General features: G+C 41.4%; 1 protein-coding gene across 1 annotated transcript in view; it reads left to right on the top strand.

Moving 5' to 3' along the window:
• SLC9A2 (solute carrier family 9 member A2) overlaps positions 1-12,634 on the top strand; it is a 95,294-nt gene extending 82,660 nt beyond the window's left edge. Inside the window, exons 10-12 of the mRNA XM_056125086.1 lie at positions 8,839-8,970; positions 10,381-10,471; positions 12,108-12,634. Of these exons, the coding sequence (XP_055981061.1) occupies positions 8,839-8,970; positions 10,381-10,471; positions 12,108-12,478 (594 nt within the window). The 3' untranslated portion in view covers positions 12,479-12,634. The remainder of the gene's footprint in view (positions 1-8,838; positions 8,971-10,380; positions 10,472-12,107) is intronic.
• The last annotated feature ends 7,576 nt before the right edge of the window (positions 12,635-20,210 follow it).

The following is a 20,210-nucleotide window of genomic DNA, read 5'->3' as shown; positions in this document are numbered from 1 at the left end:
GCTTCAAAGGATGCTGTACTTTCCCACTTGACAACCAATTGAAAAGAAATGCTCTGGAGCTAATCAGAGGGACATGGCACCACCAAGTGGCTCAGAGTAAGGTTTGCTCTTATGCAAACCATTATTCAATATCCTTATGCCAGGATTCCTATTCAAAAGAGAAGGCTTGAAGATGGCTTGTATTTCCCCTCTCCCCTACCTTGCTAGTGATGGGCCACACACAAGGAAGACCAACGGTCGTCAGAGGCACTTGTTCTTTTCATTGATAGAGAACTCACTTTTTCATTAAAATATTGTCATGACTTTCATGAGAATAATTTTTTTCAAACTTTGATAGGATTTTTAACTTTTTGTTTTTATTTATTTTTTTAATTGAATCACTATGAGCAATACTTACAAAGCTTTCATGTTTGAGTTTCGGTCATATAGAGATCAAACACCCATATCTCCAACAGTGTACAGTTTCCACCACCAATGTCCCTAGTATCCCCCTCCAACCCCCCCTGTTCCTCTGCCTTATGGCAGACAATTTCACCCATACTCTTTCTCCACTTTTGGGCATTATGGTTTTCAATACAGTTACAGAGAGGATGTCACATTTGGTCCTTCATCTACTTTAAGCACACGTCTCCGATCCCGAGTGATCCCTTCAACCATCATTGACTTAGTGATCTCTTCTCTATTCCAACTGCCTTCTCCCCCAGCTCATGAGGCAGGTTTCCAACCATGGAGCAATATTCCTGACTCTTGTTTCTAACGTCCTTGTGTATCAGTCTTATATTATGATATTTCATATTCCACAAATGAGTGCAGTCATTCAATGTCTGTCCCTCTCTTTCTGACTCATTTCACTTAGCATGATACTCTCCATGATCATCCACTTATAAGAAAATTTCATTACTTCATCCTTCCTAGCAGCTGCAATAGTACTCCACTGTGTAGGTGTATCAAACTTTCTTTAATCAGTCATCTGTTCTTGGGCACTTGCATTGTTTCCAGATTATGGCTATTGTGAACAGTGCTGCAATGAACATACAGTGCAGATGTCATTTATACTGTGCTTTTTTGCACCCTTGGATATATTCCTAGAAGCAGGGCCATGTGGAAGCTCAATTTCTAGTTTTTTGATAAATGTCCATATTGTTTTCCAAAACAACTGGATCAGTTGGAAACAGATCAACAGAGAAAGAGCATTCCTTTTCCACCTCATCCACGCCAGCACTGGTTGCTTTTGTTCTTTTTTATGTGTGCCAGTCTCTGTGGTGTGAGATGATATCTCGTTGTTTTTGCTTTGCATTTCCCTGATGATTAGCAATGTGAAGCATTTTTTCATGTGCCTTTTGACCATTTGCATTTCTTTTTTTGAGGAAGCTTCTGTTCTTTTCTTCTCCCTATTTTTTTTTTTGATGGGGGTGAAGGTTTTCAGTTCTACTAGTGTCTTGTATATCCTGGATATTAACTTTTTATCAGATGGTTATTGGGTAAATATTCTTTCCAATTCCATGGGTTCTCTATGTATTTTGGTCACTATTTCTTTTGAGGTACAGAAGCTTCTTAGTTTAATATAGTCTCATTTGTTTATGTTTATTTCCACTTGCTTGGCCAGTGGTCTTTCATCCTTAAAGATGCTTTTAGCTTCAATGTCATGGAGGATTCCACCTACATTCTCCTCCATGTACCTTATGAATTCAGGTCTGATATTGAGGTCTTTAATCCACTCTGATCTGACTTTTGAGCCTGGTGTTAGACAGAGGTCAGAGTTCATTTTTTTTCAAAGGTAGCTGTCCAGTTTTCCCAGTATCACATGTTGAAGAGGCTTTCCTTGTTCCACTTCATATTTCTTGCTCCTTTGTCAAAAATTAAGTGATCATATATTTGAGAGTCTGTCACAGGATATACAATGCTGTTCCATTGGTCTGCAGGTCTGTTTCTAGTCCAATACCATGTTCTTTTAATTACTACTACTTTGTAGTACAATTTGAAGTTGGAGAAGGAGATGCCACCCATTTTCCCAAGGATTTCTTTAGCTATTCCTGGGGGTTTATTATTCCATATGGATTTAAAAAGTATTTTGTCTGTCTTTTTAAAGAATGTCATGGGTATTCTGATAGGGACCACATTAACTCTGTATTGTGCTTTGGGGAGTATTGCCATTTGGTTAATGTTAATCCTCCCTATTGATGAGCTGGGGATATGATTCCATTTCCTAGTGTCCTCTCCTATTTTTTTGAAGTAGTGTTTTGTAATTTCTTTGTATAGATCTTTCACTTTAGTTAAGCTGATTCCTAGGTACTTGATTTTCTGAGGCACTATTGTGAATGGGATTTTTTTTAAATACCTCTTTATTCTCTTTCATTATTTGAATATAGAAAAGCCATGGACTTTTGGGTATTGATATTGTAGCCTGCCACTTTACTATACAAATCTATTTTTTCTAGGAGCTTTTTTGTAGAGCCTTTAGGATTTTCAAAGTATAGTATCATATCATCTGCAAATAGTGATAGCTTAACCTCTATCTTTACTTGTATTTTCTTGATATCTTTTTCTTACCTAACTGCTATGGCAAGAATTTCCAGTACTCCTATTCCTGGACTGTGTAGCTGCATTTGCTGCCAGGTGACACATCATAAGACACACCCTGACCATACTCCAAGAGTATTGTACCACATTTGATGGGGTTCACAGTAGTAGGCAACCAATCTTAGAGGGAAATATATATTTTTTACATATATATATATGCACTGTAGCACTTTCCTCCCATTGTTCATTGATTTGCTTGAGTGGGCACCAGTAACATCTCCATTGTGAGACTTACTGTTTTTGGCATATTGAATATGCCATGGGGAGCTTGGCAGGCTCTGCCATGTGGGCGGGATACTCCTGGTATCTTGCAGGGCTCTCCGAGAGGGACGGAGGAATCAAACCCGGGTTGGCCGCATGCAAGGCAAACACCCTACCTGCTGTGCTATCGCTCCAGCCATATATACATACATATATATATATAGCGCAGCGGTAGGGCATTTGCCTTGCATGCAGCCAACGTGGCCGACCCGAGTTCGATTCCTCCGCCCCTCTCGGAGAGCCCGGCAAGCTACCAAGAGTATCTCGCCCGCACGGCAGAGCCTCCCCATGACGTATTCGATATGCCAAACACAGTAACAACAGAGTCTCCAATGGAGACGATACTGGGCCCGCTCGAGCAAATGTATATATATGTATGTATACACACACACACACACACACACAGAAGCACACAAGGCTCAACCTTTAACAACATGTTAATGATCTCTTATAGAAGATCTTAATGGCCCCTGTCAAAATAGAACAATCCTCACACTCTTTCCTCTAAGGATACTTTTTTGTAGCATCTTTAGTGGTTTTTCATAACAAACAATACAAAATACATTATTTTGGTTCTGCTTTGGGACAACGATGGGGGTTCATGATGGAAATATCTGAAATAGGGTGGTGAGAAGGTGTAATGGTGTTTGGATTGGTTTTTAATATTAATGTTATCAAATATTGTGAACTACCTTATAAAATTTATAAAATTAAAAAAAGAAGTTTCCAGTATATAAAGTAACATAATGGGAAACTAACACCCAAGAATAGTAGAGGCAAAGGCCAGGAGGATCACTCTACGGTTTGGAAGCCAGCCTCCCATGCTGAGGAGAAAAGGTAACTGGGATAGAGAAGGGACCACTAAGAAAATAATGCTTGGAGAGCTCACTCAGGATGGGAGATGTGTGCTGAAAGTGGACTATGGACCAAACATGATGGCTACTTTGTATCTATATTGCAAACCATGACACCCAAAAGGAGAGAGTAAGAAGGAATGTGCCCTCTAAATAGTTGGGGATGGGGGGTGGCGGGAGGGATACTAGGAACATTGGTGGTAGGCAGTGGGCATTGTATGACTGAAACATAATTACAAAAGTTTGTAAGTCTGTAACTTTATCTCACAGTTATTCATTTAAAAAAATTAAAAAAAAATTCCAGTATATATTGAGTAGGAGTGATGAGAGTGGGCAAGCTTGTCATGCCCTCGATCTTAGAGGGAAGGTTTTCAGTTTCTCTCCATTGAGGAATGATGCTTTTCATTGGCTTGTGGTGGATGGCTTTGACTACATTGAGGAAAGTACCTTTACTGTCCATTTTGCAAAGAATTTTCATCATAAACAGGTGCTGGATCTTGTCAAGTGCTTTCTATGCATCTATTGATATGATCACATGGTCATTTTCTTTTACTGATATGATGGATTATGTTGATTGACTTGAGGATGTTAGGATCCTTGCATCCCTGTGATGAATTCTACTTGGTCATGGTATATACTCTTTTTGATGAGTCATTGGATTATGTTTGCTAGGATTTTGTTGAGAATCTTTGCATCTGTGTCATCAGGGATATCTGCCTATAATTCTCTTTCTTTGTGGTATTTCTTTCTCCTTCCTTCCTTCCTTCCTTCCTTCCTTCCTTTCTTTCTTTCTCTCTCTCTTTCTCTCTCCCTTCCTTCCTTCCTTCCTTCCTTCCTTCCTTCCTTTCTTTCTCTCTCTCTTTCTCTCTCTCTTTCTTTCTTTCTTTCTTTCTTTCTTTCTTTCTTTCTTTCTTTCTTTCTTTCTCTGTCTGCTTTCGGTTTCATTTTTCATTTCATCATCCTGTTATTCGTCGATTGCCTCAAGCAGTCCCCAGTAATGTCTCTTTGATCCTAGCCCTGAGATTATATTCGTGGCTCTTTAGGAGAATGAGACCCATCATTGTTACTGGTATTTGGCATATTTGGTATGCCACGGGGAGTTTGCCAGACTCTGCCCTGTGGGCAGGCTACATTCGATAGTCTGCAAGTTTGTCCAAAGTAAAGGTAAAGGTAAAGGTAAAGGCCCTCCCGTTGATCGTCGATTTGCTTGAGCGGGCCCAGTAACGTCTCCATTGGAGACTTTGTTGTTACTGTGTCTGGCATATCGAATACTCTCGGTAGCTTGCCGGGCTCTCCGAGAGGGGCGGAGGAATCGAACTCGGGTCGGCCATGTTGGCCGCTTGTAAGGCGAACGCCCTACCCGCTGTGCTATCGCTCCTGCCCAAAGTAGGAATGAGATAATAAGATGTCATAAAAAAAAAGTTTTGATAAGATGTCGCGCGGCCGTGAATGCGGCCCCGCGGATCTGGGATCTGGATTTTATAGTCTCTGAGTCTTGGCCGCTGATGGGATTACACGGCGCCAGGGGGCCAGGTGGTGGGTGTGACCCCCGCCTACTGGAATTTGGAGGATCTGGATGGAAGATGCTCGACTCCAATCCGAGTAGGCTTGGAGGTCTCGGCCCCGGAACCCGCGTGGCTTTGTCCCTCTGCCAGTACCTTCATGTGTGCAGAGAGTGGTCTCAGCATGGTGGTGGCTGGTCCTGGAGGTCTTCGGCTGCCGGAGCCCTGGTCGGGGCGGGGAGGAAAGCTCAACCCGCTCACCTCCAAGGGGTCCCGGCGAGGAACACCCAGGCGTGGGGGCAGAAGACTGCCGTCTGCTGGAGTGATAGCACAGAGGTAGGGCGTTTGCCTTACAAGCGGCCAACACGGCCGACCCGAGTCTGCTTTTGGTATCAAGGTGATATTTGCTTCATAGAAACTGTTTGGAAATATTTCTGATTCTTCAATTTCCTGGAAAAGCTTGAAAAGTATTAGGAGTAAATCCTCTTTAAAGATTTGGAAGAATTCACTAGAAGAATCCATCTGGGCCAGGACTTTTGCTTTTAGTGAGACTGTTAATTGACATTTCAATTTCCTTGATGGTAATAGTTATGTTCAGGTACTCCAGGTTCTCTTGGTTCAGCCTTGGGAGGCTATAGAAATCCAGGAATTTATCCATTTCCTTGAGGTTTTTGTTGTTGTTGTTGTTGTTGTTGTTTCATGGCATAAACATTCTCAAAGTAATCTCTGATGATCCTTTGAACTTCTGTAGTTTCTGTTGTGATGTCCCCGTTTTCATTTCTAATTCTCTTTATTAGGCTTTCCTCTATCCCTTTCTTTGTGAGTCTTGCTAGAGTTTTCTGGTTTTGTTTATTTTCTCAAAGACCAGCTCTTGGTTTCATTGACCTTTCATACTGTTTTTTTTTTTTTTTTGGCTTCCATCTCACTAATTTCTGCTCAAATTTTATTATTTCTTTCCTCCTGCCTGGGTTGGGCTCCTTTTGTTGGTCATTCTCCAAGCTCTTAAGCTGTAAGGTTAGGTTACTTATGTGGGCTCACTCTTCTTACCTGAGGAATGCTTGTAGAGCTAAAAACTTTCCTCTTAACACAGCTTTTGCTGTGTCCCATAAGTTCTGGTAACTTGTGTCTTCATTCTCATTTGTTTTCAGGAAACTTTTTACTTCCTCTTTGAGTTCCTTTCTAAGCCACTCGCTGTTCAGTAATGAGCTGTTTATTTTTCAGGTGTTTGATTTGATTTTCTATTTGTATATGTGATTCACTTCTATTTTCAGCACATGATGGTTTGAGAAGATCATTGATACAATTTCTATCTTCTTAATTTTATGGAGGTATGTTTTGTGGCCCAGCATGTGGTCTATCTTGGAGAATGTCCCATGCACACTTAAAAAGAATATGTATTAAGCTTTTTGAGGATGAACTGTCCTGTGTATAAATATACATATATGTATATGTATATAAAGCCCCTTTCTACCATTTCTTTCCTCATATAAAATATCTCCTCACTAAGCTTGAGTCTGATTGACTTATCGAGACGCAATAAAGCAGTGTTGAAATCTCTCCACTAGTATTGTGTTGCTATCGATGTCTTTCTTCAAGTCTATGAGTAGTTGTTTTAAGTATTTTGCTGATCACTCATTTGGTGTATATACATTTAAGGAGTGTAAGTTCTTTGTGATGTACAGATCCCTTGATGAATAAGAAATGACATTCACTTGTGACTGTCTTCAGTCTGAAATCAATGTGTTTTGATACCAGAATGGCTACCTCAGTCTTTTTGAGGGAGCTGTTTGCCTGTATAATTGTTTTCCAGCCTTTGAATTTGAATCTGTGTTTGCTCTGACTATTTAGATGTGTTTCAGAATATTGGGTTCAATTTTTTGATCCATCCTGCCACTCTCTGTCTTTTCATTGGTGTGTTTGGCCCGTTGACATTGAGAGAGATTATTGTTATACGTTTTTTCCCCCACCTTTCTGCTGAAGCTTGATGTATTTGAAGGACTTGTCTTTAGTTGTTCTTTTAAACATCGTTTTGAGTCTATGAAGTTTCCAAGTTGTTGTTTTTTGTGAAACTGTATGTTGTTCCTTCTGATATGAATGAGAGTCTAGCTGGGTAAAATATTTTTGGTGAGGCATTTATTTCATTGAGTTTTTTCAAAATATCCCTGAGGGTTCTATCAGATAATTAGGCCCTCCCGTTGATCATTGATTTGCTCGAGCGGGCCCAGTAACGTCTCCATTGGAGACTTTGTTGTTACTGTGTTTGGTATATCGAATACATCATGGGGAGCTTGCCAGGTTCTGCCGTACGGGCTAGATACCCTCGGTAGCTTGCCGGGCTCTCCGAGAGGGGCGGAGGAATCGAACTCGGGTCGGCCATGTTGGCTGCGTGCAAGGCAAACGCCCTACCGCTATGCTATCACTCCAGCCCTATCAGATAAATTGACTCTAAATCTTAATGATGCTCCTTTATAGGCAATTTCTTTCTTTGATCTTGCTGCTTTCAGAATTTTATCTCTCTCTATGGTTTTCATCATTCTGATAAAGATATGTCTTGGAGTATTTTTATTTGGATTTCTTTTAGTTTGTACCTTTTGGACCTCCTGAATCTGCTTGCTCTGGGAACATCTTAGCAATGATGTCTTTGACAGTTTTTTCTTCATCAGGGTTTCCTTCCTGTCCATCTGGTGTCCATCTGGGACTCCAATGATTCTTATGTCATTCCTCTTAGCTTTATCCTGATTTGATCTTGACATCTGTTGGTTCATTTTGAGGGTCTTTTCTATTATCTGCTGTTGTCTGAAGACATTTTCTGCTGTTGTCTGTTGTCTGTACCTCATATTGGAGCTCACTGATTCTGTCCTCAGCAGCTATATTACTCTGCTAGTGAAGCCTTCCACTGATTTTTTCAATTCACCTACCGAATTTTTCAGATCTGTCATTTTTGTATTTTTTTTTGCATTTTCCACATTTCTGCTCTCAATCCTTTTTGTATTTTTATTGGCGGTGCGTTTCATTGCTTCTTTTAGCTCCCTGTTCATCCTAAGTAGCTCCCTTCTAAATTCCTTGTTAGAGAGGTTTTCTAGAACACCATTACTGGTTGCGTCTTCTGGGCTAGTTTCTTCACTATCTAAACTTGGTAGGTTTTTGCGTTGCTTTACCATCGTGACCTGTGCAGTTTAGACTTTCCAGCTCATTGTTACTGTCATGTTTTTGGTCTAATATTAATTGAGATAGAGCTAATCAATTATTGGCCTAATGTGATTTTGGTAATCGGGCTGCTTTAGTGAAAGTTCTGCCTAAGAGGCTAATTTACAGTTCTCATGGGATATGGAGGGGGAGATTAAATCCTAGCCACATTAGCGGCCCTGGATCCTGATGCCACCCCCACTGGGCCTGTACCCGGATTGGGGGAGATCCAGCGAGGGATTGAGTTCCAGTCCCTTGGAGGTCTGAACTTGAAAACTGGCTCAGCCAATCCCGTTGAGGCTCAGAACACTATTTTTTTTAACCACCTATGTGCTATAGCATGACTGAAGTACAAACTCAAACTATTCTTTAATTTCTGGGCAGAGATGAGAACATTTTGTGTATATATAAAATATTGTTTGTGTTTTTTATTTTGTTATTATTTTTAATTTCAGACTCTGTCCTACAACCGACACAATCTGACTGCGGACACTAGTGAGAGACAAGCAAAGGAGATTCTGATCCGCCGCAGGCACAGTCTTCGGGAAAGCATCAGGAAGGACAACAGCTTGAACCGGGACCGCAGGGTAACCAGACACTTTTAAAAGCACAACCAGCCTCTGGTCCTGGGGCTACCAGGGACTGATTCCCATGCATTCTGAGATATTGCTGATTTGAAAAGTTTCTTCAACCTGTGCTTGAGTAGCTAGTCTGTCCTCATCATTGTTTAAGCTTTTCGAATATAATAATGAACCAAGCTGCAAAGTCCATGGAACTACTACTACTACTACTACTACTAGAGTAGGAGAAAGTAATTGGTGACAGAAATGAATAATCTGTTGTGCTAGAGAGGCTTGCTAAGGAGAAAAGTTAAGGGGGGTATGGGATTGAGGGGGGAGGTCAGGTCAGGAGTACAGGGAGGAAGGATCAGTTAAGCTGCAATTATGAACCTGTCAGGCTTCATGTAATATACAGAGGCTGGCACTACAATTGTGTCAATTAAACTGTCTCCAATTGTGAGTCTCCAGTAGTACACCTGGTGACATGTGCTAAACTTTCTTTCATCTTTTGCTCTTTTGGTTTTGGGGCCACAGTTGGTGTTGTTCAGGTTACCCCTGGCTCTGTTGTCAGGAATCACTTTTGCAGAAATCACTTTTGTGGCCTCCATATGGAGGCCAGAGATTGAACGAGGGTTGGCTGCATGGAAGGCAAAGGCCTTACCCATTTGAACTCTCTCTCCAGGCCATGTTAACCTTTCCAGGGAACGGCTGTAGCTGGCAGGTGGATGAACCCACCAAATCAACTTAGAGAAGTCCATGGTGGCTAGGGAGTGAGAGACCACTTTGCCCATTTATTTGGTCTGAGAAAATAGGCTAGGCAAGGGATTTAAAAATAATATTTGATTGACTAATTTGACTTAGCAGAAGTTGCATCCTACTTTTATTGCTTGTTTTGTTTGGGGGCCACACCTGGCCATGCTCAGAGGTTACTTCTAGTTCTACCCTTGGAAATCACTCCAGGCAGGCTGGGGACAAGAAATACAGTGCCAGGGATCAAACCCAGGTCAACTGCATGCAAGGCAAGAGTCCTACTCACTGTACTATCCTTCTGGCCCAGCTGCATCCTGCTCTTAATACTATTTTGTATTGGTTCATGGGCATCAAAATGTTTGTGGGTAAATAAGGGTTTATTTTTTTAATGTGTAAAATGTTGCACCCCCTAATTCAAAGTTAAATAATTTAGGTCAAAGATGTGACATTGGAAATATTCGTGAATTAGCTACACAAATACTTTCCCACTATCATTTTCGAGGCTCACTAAAGTAATTAAAATTCAGGTAATTGTTGCTTGAAACTATTCTTCATCCCACAAGCATTCACAGAGTGATTTTGGAAACAATAAACAGTTTTTTAAATACAAAGGTTTGACAGAGAATTTTAAATGTCAAATAGACAATTTTTTTTTGTATTTATCTTCTGTTTCTATTTCTTATACAGGCTTCCACTTCAACCTCTCGATATTTATCTTTACCAAAGAATACAAAGCTTCCAGAAAAACTACAAAAGAAAAATACTATTTCTAATGCAGGTAACACATATAGATCATTAGTAATAGAATTGCTTTATATTTTAGGGGGCAGGAATGCTGGCTCACAAGGAGTGCTCAGGACTTAATCCTGCCTTGGCACTCAGAGATCACCCATACAGGCTTGGGAGATCATATGTGGTGCTGGAAACATGTTGGGGTTAATTGCAGATAAGGTATTCATTTTGTCTACTGCATTATCTCTCTGGCCCCTCTACTTACTTATTAATGTTCATAAAATAGAGCACTTTTCTTTATTAATTATAAAGACAGTGAATTCAGTAGTTTGCAGTTGTGAAGTGATATTATAGTAACTTTTTATTAGTAATGCAACCTTCAAAAATAGTCCTGTGAACATTATGGATAACTCATTTATTTTATGTGATTCTGTCGATATAGAAAGTAAATATTATACCCATGTGGTTAGTGAACAAGAAGCTAGAAAATAAAATATGCAGAAGTTTTAATCTAATACAATAATTCTGTTAATATTTTGAATCTAAACATTTACCAGAATTCTAATGTATTTTTATGAATATATTTCAGTCATATAGCTCACTTTGGCTATAATTGAAGTTTTGTTTTGTTTGCTCTGGGCTGCATCTGGTGCTCAGGGCTTACTCCTGGCTCTGTGCTGAGAGTTCAGTCCTGGCAGGGCTCAGTAGGTCTTGTGTAGGCTGTGTGCAAGGCCAGTGCCTTATCTGCTGTCCTATGTATTCAGCCCCAATAATTAAAGTTTTGACACAAACTATTGGGTGGTGGGCTGGAGCGATAGCACAGCGGGTGGTAATTGGGTGGTAATCTTCATGCAGGCTCTGGGTGCTTTTCTATGACCGGCCCTCAGGAGAAACATATTAGGTATCATGCTGTTAACAACCCCGTTTTATTTGCTTATTCATTCAATTAACCTAGAAGAGAAAAGTCTAAGGAAGACTGACTGGGGCAATGGAGGGTGAAATGTGAGAGATGGCAGAGCATCGAGAAAGAAAGTCCTAACTGTGAGGACAGTGACCTTTATGCTGCCAATGAGAACCCATGGTGTGGGGAGGTCCTCCCTTCCCAGAATTTGCACCCCTGGGTGAATATTCCTTTACCTGTTCACTCACAATCTCAGGGCCTGTGACCACCAGTCAATCAATAATCATGCCTTCTCCCTTTATTTATGAGGCACTCATGAGCACATAAAAGGAATGAACAAGGCTGTGTATGAGATCTTGAGAGCAAGACAAAGATCTCTGGACAAGCTGCTAATCATTGGTCAATTTGGTGTGTGCCAGAGCGGGAACTGACCTCAGGCCCCTCCTGGAACCATTCCAGCTGACATGCAGAGCATCTCTATGGCAATCCAGCTCAATGTTGTTTCCTCTTGGTCCTGAGTGTACCATCTACAGAACAGCCATTGTGTTTATATACGTTAATGCCCTGGAAGTGCTCGTTCCAGTGTTGGGCATGTAGTAGATTCTCTAAGATGTATCTGAACACACTGTGGGCACAGATGCTCGCATGCTGCCCATCTCACTGCTGAGCTTCTAGTGCCTGGCAAGGCCCCAGGGTAGACATGGGCCGAGGGAGGTCCTGCAGAGCAAATCCCTTATAGCCCTCTCTGAAATGCCCACCCTTGTCCTTCTCCCCCCGGCAGGTGGAAACAGTAGTGACTCTGATACAGATGCTTCCACCACGGTTCTTAACCTGCAGCCTCGAGCACGGCGCTTCTTGCAGGAACAGTTCTCCAAGAAAGCCCCCCAGACCTATAAAATGGAATGGAAGAATGAGATGGATGTGGATTCTGGCTCAGCACAGCCCTGCACACCACCTGTGTCTCTAAGCAAAGACGGGGGCACCCAGACCCCAGGGGTGCTTCGGCAACCACTGCTCTCCAAAGGTCATCCAGGCCTGGTGCTGGGAGACAACGGGACTGGAGGCCCAGTGCCCAGGCCACCCCCCAGGCTGGTCAGAAGGGCCTCAGAACCTGGAAACCGCAAGGGCCGCTTTGGAAATGAGAAGCCTTAAGTGGAAGCCGCCAGGGTAACCTGAGGCCACCCCTCCCCGTCCACCATAGCTGCTGACCGAAACCCTGACACCAGCAGGGAACCCGTGTAAAACCCATCTAAGCACATTCCGTGGGTGACAGAATCTTGCCACTGGTTATCGGGATGAATGTGTCTTTCAAGAAGAGGAAAATCAATGGGGAAATAAGCTCCACACAATGTCTTTTTAAATTTTTTTTAAGTGACTTGTTGCAAGCAGTTTTCTTCTTTGCAAGTCTAGAGGGGAATTAAATTAAAAAAAACAAAAGTGTGCCTTTATTGAACCTGAAGGATAGAACTTGAAATTTTTTAACACACCCTTGAAGGTGAAGATTTTAATATATATATGCATACATGCCTCAAGTTTTATTTATGAAGAAATATGTATATGTCATGTGTTTGCCAGTGAATGACACTAAAGATACTCAGAACATCTCCTCACATGGCTCTTGTGGGGGCCCCGCTGGCTCCCACAGGGCGGTTCTCTTCTCACCTCTGTAGCTCATGGGCACAGAGCTGCTCTGCAGACAACTGGGACTCAACCAGGGAGACACTCAGAGGCTGGGCTGGGGCCATGGCCTGGCTGTCACAGACAGACCAGAGGCCCCCTCTTCCTCTGCAACCAGGAGAACCATCTGATTTTTGGTTCTCACTCCACCATATGTTGGGGTTGAGAGATTCCATGTCCCATTTCTGTGTTCGTAATACAAAGAGGATGGTTGCGGGGAGGAAACCAGCCTGCAGAGTCTGGCAGGTGTGGGGACCACTCGTGATGATGCACCACCTCTGTGGTCTTGTGCCATGTGGGGAGATGGGGCAGAGACTGTTCTCCACTTGTTGGTCCTTTTCTATTGTGCAATACTGGGAGAAGATTCCCCTTCCTGCCTACCTGTGACCACCTACCTTAGGAATTTTCTGAAGAATTTTCTAGAATTTTGTATCCAGATCAGAGGCTCCAAGCAGACAAGGATGACAGTTAAACTCCATGGGTACATCAATGTTTTATAAACTGGGGGAGATTTCAGGTTTTGAATTTTATTCAGGAAGCACTTTGGAGGATGGAGAGTCTTATGTTTATTTTGCACAAGTCTGTGATTTGTTACCTCTCCCCTCAATAAAATAATAACTCAAATTCACCATAAGATGATTTCTACTCACCTCAATACTGATTCTTAAAGTACAGCAGAAGACAAAAAACAGATCATAGCATTAAAGGTTATTTGAATTCCTGTCTCTTAAACTGAAAATGTTATTTGGTCTGTTATTTTTTCTGAGGGAAAAAAGCAAAACAAAACATCTTTGAAACTTGACTGGAACAGGACTCTCAACTTCTGGGTTTAGATAAGAGATAAAACCACTCATGGACTGCCTTAATAATCATTACAGAAAAGATTACACGTGAAGAGTGTTATTGAATGGCAAAATGTGAATAAGTTACACAAAAAGATATACGTAGGACTTAGAAATTCTGGGTGGTTGCTCTCACTCTCCCCTTCCACTATCCACACTGATAGGGAGAAGCAAATCTACAAGTTTTTCTTATTCCAAAAATCTCGGAATGCTACAATATTGCTGGATATGAAGACCAAGGGAGGGAAAGACACGGTACAAGTTCATGAAGAACATTATTTATTTTGCAAATTCTCCTATATTGACCAGTGAAAAGCAGTGTAGACTTGATTTGAAAAATTCAAGTTCAGGACCCTGTGCCAAAAAATATAATATTTATTTAAATGCAAATTATTTATATAGAGAATTCATATGTCACCTGCTGAAAGAAAAGTAAACTCACTTTTAAAATTTTGTCATAGAAACAAGTCACCAAGATATGTGATGTGTATTTTTGAGAATGCTGAGTAAATTTCAAATTTTAATTTATGAAATCTGAAAAGGAAAGTATAAGTGGAAAATAAATTTAAAATTCTTATTTTTCCTAGTTTCTATAGTAATATATTATGTCTATCTAGAACTGAAAGAGAAAACACAAAAATGTTATATCATTTCTTGTTAAACATGTAGACCAAATTGGACTTTCATCAGCTAACAGTCACATAAAGAATTTGGATGGCATAAAAAGTCACAGAAAGAGTTTGTATACATTTCAAAACAATGGATGCTTATGTCAATTTATTTTTATTATAATTGTAATTTTTCTTCTTTGTCGAATGACAGAAGCAATGAAAATAAATTTGATTTCCTTTAACTTTTTCTCTATATTATTTTATAAATTCTAGGTACCATAGAGTGGAAACACTTGAACAAGTTAAATATCTATAAGACTGAAAGATACCCAATGTTTTGTAAATTATCCCCTTAGTCAAATGACATATTTTCCAACCAGAGGTTGTGTGACCATGAAATATCAATGGATCTTCAATGTCTCTGCAGCAAAATTTGATTTAAATTACCTGCCAGGGAAACATTCCTTTGGGAAAAGTAGCCACTTCCCAAACTCTCCTTTATATTTAATGCTAAGGTTCAATTCCTGGGAACAGATAAACCAGTTAGCAAACAACTGTGTGTAGTAAAACCAGACTCATTAGTCTTAATTTTGTTTTAAACCACAGTTCTCAAGAATCTGTTGCCAATACAGCGAGATTTAACTGTACACAGCTCAGCATGATGTATCTCCCAAATCAGTTATCAGAGCTGTTTTATTTTTGCTCGTTCCTAATTCACATGATTTAACTCTATGAAAATCCATTCTTTTGCAGTTGAAATAGCTGCTGCCATTATCTGCTGAGAGTTGAACGCTGTTTTGGGCCCTTTAGTCAGTCTGGACAGGAGAGACCTCTACCCCATAATAGTTTGGCGACCCAAAGTCTGATTATTTTTATTTAGTTAAAAAAGAAAAAAAACTGTTTAGTAACATGGTTTATTGAGAGTGATACCTCCTTCAGAGTGCTTTCCAGTCTCACCCATTTCACCTTTGGTTATAACACCCAACACAGCTAGCAGCTATAGTTGACATGCAGACAGAGAACCCCAATGACTAGTATTTGGTTAGCACTGTAGCACTATCCTTCTGTTGTTCATCGATTTGCTCAAGTAGGCACCAGTAACGTCTCCTTGTTACTGTTTTTGGCATCTAGAATACGTCAGGGGTGGCTTGCCAGGCTTTGCCGTGTGGACAAGATACTCCTGGTAGCTTGCCAGACTCTCTGAGAGAGGCTGAGGAATTGAACCTGGGTGGGCTGCGTGCAAGGCAAATGCCCTACCTGCTGTGCTATTGCTCCAGCACAGTATTTGAGTAGCTTTTGAATATTCTGCTGACATACCTCATTTACAGCCCCACTGGTTTTCAAATCTTCTACCACTTCTCTAAATGAAATTCCACTTTACTACCTCTTAGTTAATAAACCATGATCTTGTTCCTTTACTTATGTGGATGTGATGAATTTTTCTAGTTATCCAGTTAACATACCTGCTATAAATGAACGATGAGATAAGATGAGATGAGATTTTCAGTTGACCATGAGTGACCAGTCCACAGTGAACTGGTCACTCTTGACTGGTCATTCCAAACCAGAATCTATCTCAGGACTTTTCAGTCTTACAGGGTCTGTTACCTTTGTATTGCAGGTGTACAAGTATCCTCCAAGGCAGTGTAGACAGAATGACACACACCAGTAGTAGTATTTCCAGCACTCTTGATAGCTGAAAATGCTTTTAATTAGATGTCAAGTATTTTCCTCCTTTTTTTATTCTGTTGAGTTCTAAGTTCAAGCGGTAATGAAACTCATGACAATAAGGCTTTGGATCCACTAATGGGTACCTACAGGTCAAATTTTATACATCACACTAGTGAAGACTTTCCTGTTTATTTCTGAAATGTACAAGATATTGAATATTAAATCCCATGGAAATAATTCAGCAATAATTTGTGGAAAAATGGTTTATCATATGAAACTAGGACATGGCTGACATTGTAGCTTTTATGTTTCAATATCAAAACTACAGACTTGTAGTCAATGATTTCATAATAGCTAGACTTTGTGAAAGGTAAAATATGTAAGAAGAGTATTAAAAACTTCAATTATACTCCTTACAGACAAGACTTGTATCCCAAATAAGGCTAATCCTATTACTATTAGCCTGATCACAAAAAGATATTGGGGCTATTAATACTCTGTGTAAGAGCCTCTTGCAAAGATTCTTCTTAAAGATAATACGGGTTCTGAAATATTAAATGTTTTTCAAGCCAGGCCAAGCAAAACAAACAAAACCAAACACCTTAGGTGAATCCCCTGATAATAATCCTGACACATTATGTTGAGGTACATCTATTCATCTTATTTTACATCTTTCACCAGCATATGGGTTTCCACACCTGATCAAAATACTTTATTGCACTTATCACCATTGTTGTGCATAGTTTAAGTCCTCTTGTTTAGCTAGAAAGTTATTTTGCTTTTGTTTGGTTTGGCAGTTGGTTTTTTGGGCCATGGCCAGAAGTGCTCAGGGCTTACCCTTGTCTCTGCACTCAGGAGTGGCGCCAATGGGCTCAGTGGACCACATGTGGTCCCAGGGATTGAAACAGGGCCAAAAGTGCAAGGCAAGTACCTGTACTATCTCTGCAGTCCTAGAAAGTTATTTTGAATGACCCTTGCAATTTAGCAGGCTGGAGTGTGCAGTTTATTCTAAAGAGATGGCACAGAGTTGTTCTGAAGGTGGCAAGAAGAGCTCAGTCACTTCAGCACCCAGCACTGTCAGAAGCTAGACTTCGTGATGCCCAGGCCTACATATCAGTCCCCAGAAGAGAGGAAGGTCAGCACAGAGCATGTACAGTGCACCTGCAGAACACACTTCTGACTCTGTTTATTCTGGGTACTGGTCCTGCCTTCTAGTACCTCCTAGTGCCTTTTGGGTATTGCACCTACCGTCTTTTTTATTAGTTAATTCAGCTTAAGGTGGGTGCTGTCACAAACAAGAAAGAGAAAAAAAGCTATTCAAAACTGAATTAAAATAATGGTGAGTTCAGGTGATCTATCTGGGAAAAATGAGATGTGAAGAAAACAGTGTTTTTACCTGCTAAAGTATTCACCTGACTAGATAAAAGAAAGCCCTCCTATGACATTATCTTGAAACAGTTTGCTTGCTATCATGGTGGAGGGAGTAAATTTCAAATTACAACGGGTCACACCCGGTGATGTACAGGGGTTACTCCTGGCTCTTCACTCAGGAATTACTCCTGGCAGTGCTTGGGGGACCATAAGGGATGCTGGGAATCGCATGCAAGGCAAATGCCCTACCCGCTGTGCTATGGCTCCAGCCCTGGTCCGGGCACTCTTGACTGCTGGGCATGCCTTGCTTCCTTTCCTGGTTCTCTTCACCCTCTGGTCTTTAGGGGAAAGTCAGCCATATCTCCAAGGGATATCTCCCTTGGAGATATGGCCAACTGTGAGTGGTCCCTGTGCTGACCGGCTGTGGTTGCAGCATGAAGCTAGGATGGCATCTTCTTGGTACACTGTTCAGGCAAGCTCAGTCCCCCAAGAAAACTCCCTTGTGTGGAGCTAAAGCAGATACAATCTACTGACTGATTCTATTATAATACAGCCATTTCGTGTGGTTCAACTTACCTAAAATGTTGGAAAGGATTGCAGACATCACTGGAGAGAATTAAAGAGAAACAGCTTTAATGGATCTCTTTTCACTTCCCTGAGAGCATAAGCCACAAACTGCACACACAACCCCAAAGAAGTTCTTAAGATCCCCCCAAATGCACAGCATTTGTGAAACAGTCTCTGCACGGTATCTCATTGGCCCCTAAAGGCACTGCCACCATGTTCTATTATTTCTGTGATAGGGACTGTCAGAGAACTCTGGGAAAACATTTAGGAGAAGTATATGAACAATATGTTGAAATGACAAGCATATAGGGGTCAAAGGACTTGGTTACTCTCTGAGACCAGCCTTTGGTTTGTCGTATTTTTCTGTGTCTGGTTAATAACAAATATTGTTATTAAAACTTCAAAATAAAGTATTATGATTTAAAAAGGAGAGAGAAAAAGTAACATGGCTCTTCTTAGAAGTTCTAAGGTGTGTGTCTTTCTGAGAGTGAAGAAAAACTAAACTTTGGAGAAACTTTTCCATAATTCTATCCCGCTACATAAACCCTTGGTCATTTCTTGTGCGTTGAAGAAGAGAACCACCTTCTGGGCTCTCTAAGGGCAAAGTTGTTTTACACTACACTATATTTCCGTCTCCTCAGGAGCACTGAGCACTTGATGAAGTTCACAATCATTATACCATTTTATATAATGTATTTTTTATAGCTGAACAGGAAAAAGGGCAATTTTCAAACTACCCATCAGTTTCAGTTCACCAAACACAGCTTCCAAAATTACAGAAATGTGTGTGTGTGTGGTGTGTCTCTCTGTGTGTGTATGCGTGTATGCACATTTGGTGTGGAGGGCTCTGAGCCATGCTTGGTGGTACCTGGCATCATGAGGTGTTAGAGCTAGAACTCAGTCTCCCACATGCAAAGTTTATAGTTTGTACTCAACCCTTCGAGCTACCTCCCTAGTTCCTGAATGATTTTTTTTTTACTTATCAGGGTTACAAGTCAGCAAAGCCAAGTACAACGCAGGTGACAGGTGACATGTGGCCTAGCAGGTAGACAGCGTGAGTAAGAGCAAGGAGGCCTCAATGATTCCACCAAGCCACATTGACCATCAGCAGGAGAGCTGCACGTGGCTGCCTGCAGGTCCACACTGAGATGACGCTGGGCTTCCCAGCCGGCCCCCGAGCCTCGCTCTGGAGGTGGTGGCTTGCTCTGTGCCTCTGGGAAGCAGCAAACCAACTCTACAGGGCAGCTCTGTGTCCACAGGTACAGGATTCCAGCTGGGGAGGCAGTGCAGAGTTGGGTCACAGCTTTGCATGAAAGGACTCTCCTTTCCTGTTGCTCCCCAAGCACCACGGGACAGTCCCGGTGGCCTCCATCCAACATCTAAGAGCCTGGCCTTTACTTTAATCAAAACCAATGTGTCTGGGACTGGAGAGACAGACCGGGGCAAAGCCACTTGCCTTGAATGTGGCGGATCCTGATTTGATCCCTTGCACCATATGGGGTCCCCCAAGTTCCACCAGGAAAAATTCCTGGGCACAGCTGGGCATGGCCCCCCAAACCAGACTGAAAGCAAAACTAAATAAGTGTGTCTTAAAATAACCCATGCTCGATCATTGTATGACTGTAACACAAACATGAAAGCTTTGTAACTGTAAAAAAAATAATAATAATAAAATAAAATAATCCCATTTTCTAGCTTCATGATGTGCAACTGCAAGAAGTGATACCAGAAGCATATTGCTATACCTGACTGAATGAGGCCAGGTGCCTAGTCTTTCAACAGCACTTGACCTTGTCATAACCTGAAACGTGCAGCTTGTGGTAAAGCAGCTTCTCCAGTCCCTAGAATTCTGACTGCAAACTTGATCTGTTTATACAGTATGAAACTGAGACCTTTGCCCCAGTTATAATGAATGTCACCTCACCATTTTTATAGTTGGGAAAGCCTGGGGATGTCTTCCCTCTTGCTCATTCCTTGTCCTCCCAGCCTATGCCCATGTCCCTATCCCATCCCCTGTAACTTATGCCCCCCTTGGAAATCCCAACCTCAGTGGTCGAGATGGGAGAAGACCTAGGTAAATGTTTGATGCTGACTCTTTTTTTCTTTTGGGGTCACACCTGACAATGCACAGGGGTTACTCCTGGC

This window comes from Sorex fumeus, unplaced genomic scaffold, assembly GCF_029834395.1.
Source record: "Sorex fumeus unplaced genomic scaffold, SorFum_2.1 ptg000006l, whole genome shotgun sequence".
Lineage (NCBI taxonomy): Eukaryota > Metazoa > Chordata > Mammalia > Eulipotyphla > Soricidae > Sorex > Sorex fumeus.
Note: the sequence above shows the minus strand (reverse complement) of the source record. Positions and strands in the feature narration are given on the sequence as shown.